General features: G+C 41.4%; 1 protein-coding gene across 1 annotated transcript in view; it reads left to right on the plus strand.

The window, feature by feature from the left end:
- Window positions 1-1607, plus strand: part of LOC106013993 — a gene marked incomplete at both ends in the record, with an annotated part of 5869 nt that overhangs the window by 1916 nt on the left and 2346 nt on the right. The window contains 1 exon segment of the mRNA XM_013090971.1: window positions 1418-1539. Coding sequence (XP_012946425.1) covers window positions 1418-1539 — 122 coding nt within the window.

Below are 1607 nucleotides of genomic sequence, written 5' to 3' on the forward strand. Positions count from 1 at the left end.
GGGGGTGCGTGCCTGGTTAAAGGTACCAAAAGACGCATTTGCTCGAACAGAAATTAATAGCAGGCTTCAAAAGGTCAAAAATAGAATTTTTGACAAAAACTAAGTTCCATTTAAAATGGATTCTTTAGCAATTCCTTTAGCGATATTTACAAGTACTTGAGTTTCTTCTACTTTAAAATACATTTTTAAAGATGTTTTATAACACGAGGTATATTGCATAGTCTCAAAAACAGTGTAAGAAAATTGGTTTTCCGAGTAAACATTGCGGATGGTTTCTCTTGTCCATTCAAAAAGTCGACCCAATCACATTGCATGTAGGTTTTTCTCTTCTCTCTCTGTGTCTTTTTGGAGAGCAAATTGTATCGCATATTTTTTCCCTGCGCAAACCTAGATCTAATTTCTTGAAAATTCTTGCTCAATGTGGCTGCGAATTTGTTTTACAGACGTAATATAAACATTTTGAAGCTGTTCTTTTATCTTAGCTGCTTTTTAAAGTTGGTTTGTGAGTAGCGAATGTGTTGTCAGGTCGTCTCAAAGCGTAGATCTATCTACTGGAAGCAGAAACAAAGGGGAAACTTTAAAGCCGTTTTTCTCAAAACGTAGTTTCCGTACCATGCCTTATAAAATCCCCCATATCTCAAAAACTACTGAAGATATCTTAAAAATACAAAACAGGCATATTGTTCTGAAATGATTCCTTTACATAAAAATGGGTAAACATGGGATTCTTCAAAATGCGTCATTTGGTACCTTTCACGAGGCATACACAAATTTACTAATATCCTGTCTTGTTGTGCGTATGCGAGAGTGCACCTAACCTTTGTAACATCTACTGCCATTGTAAACGACCAAGACAAATTTCTCCCTGCCAGATGAATAAAGATTGTCATTGTAATTGTCATTGTCATTTCATTTATCATTATGGTCATTATAATTGTCGTTTCATTTATCATTATTGTCATTATCATTGTCGTTTCATTTATCATTATTGCCCTTGACATTGCCATTCTCATGTCACTGTTTTGTCACTGTCACCCTCTCCGTCATTGTCACTCACCTGCTACTTTCACTCTATTGTAACTATTACTGTCACTGTAACTGCCACTGTCACTGCCACCTTCATGACGCTATCACTGCCACTTCCACTGCCACTCTATTGTCACCTGTCACCCCCACTGCTTCTTCTTCTTCTTCTTCTTCTTCTTCTCGATCGCATCACATTTGAAGTCCGGTATCTGTCATAAATTGGGCCGTCCTGCTCAGTTCATCTGGCGGCCCGTATACCCCCACTGCCTTCCTCATGCCACTGCCACTGCCACTTCTATTGTAATTGCCACCCTCATTGGCACTGCCATCCTCATGCCACTGCAACTGTCACCTCTATTGTAACTCCCAATCTCACTGCCACTTCCACCAGACCTGTCCAGCGTGCTGTGCCAGCAGTACCAGGTGAGCGTGGACAACGGTCGTGCCGTGACCTACTTACTGGACGCTGATAACATGGTCACCTCACCTACCAGGGACATCCTCACACTCCAGGTGTGTGTGTGTGTGTGTGTGTGTTTGTGTGTGGTGGGTGTGTGGGGGGGTGTGGGGGTGTGGGGTGT

Source organism: Aplysia californica, unplaced genomic scaffold, assembly GCF_000002075.1.
Source record: "Aplysia californica isolate F4 #8 unplaced genomic scaffold, AplCal3.0 scaffold01747, whole genome shotgun sequence".
NCBI classification, from domain to species: Eukaryota; Metazoa; Mollusca; class Gastropoda; order Aplysiida; family Aplysiidae; genus Aplysia; species Aplysia californica.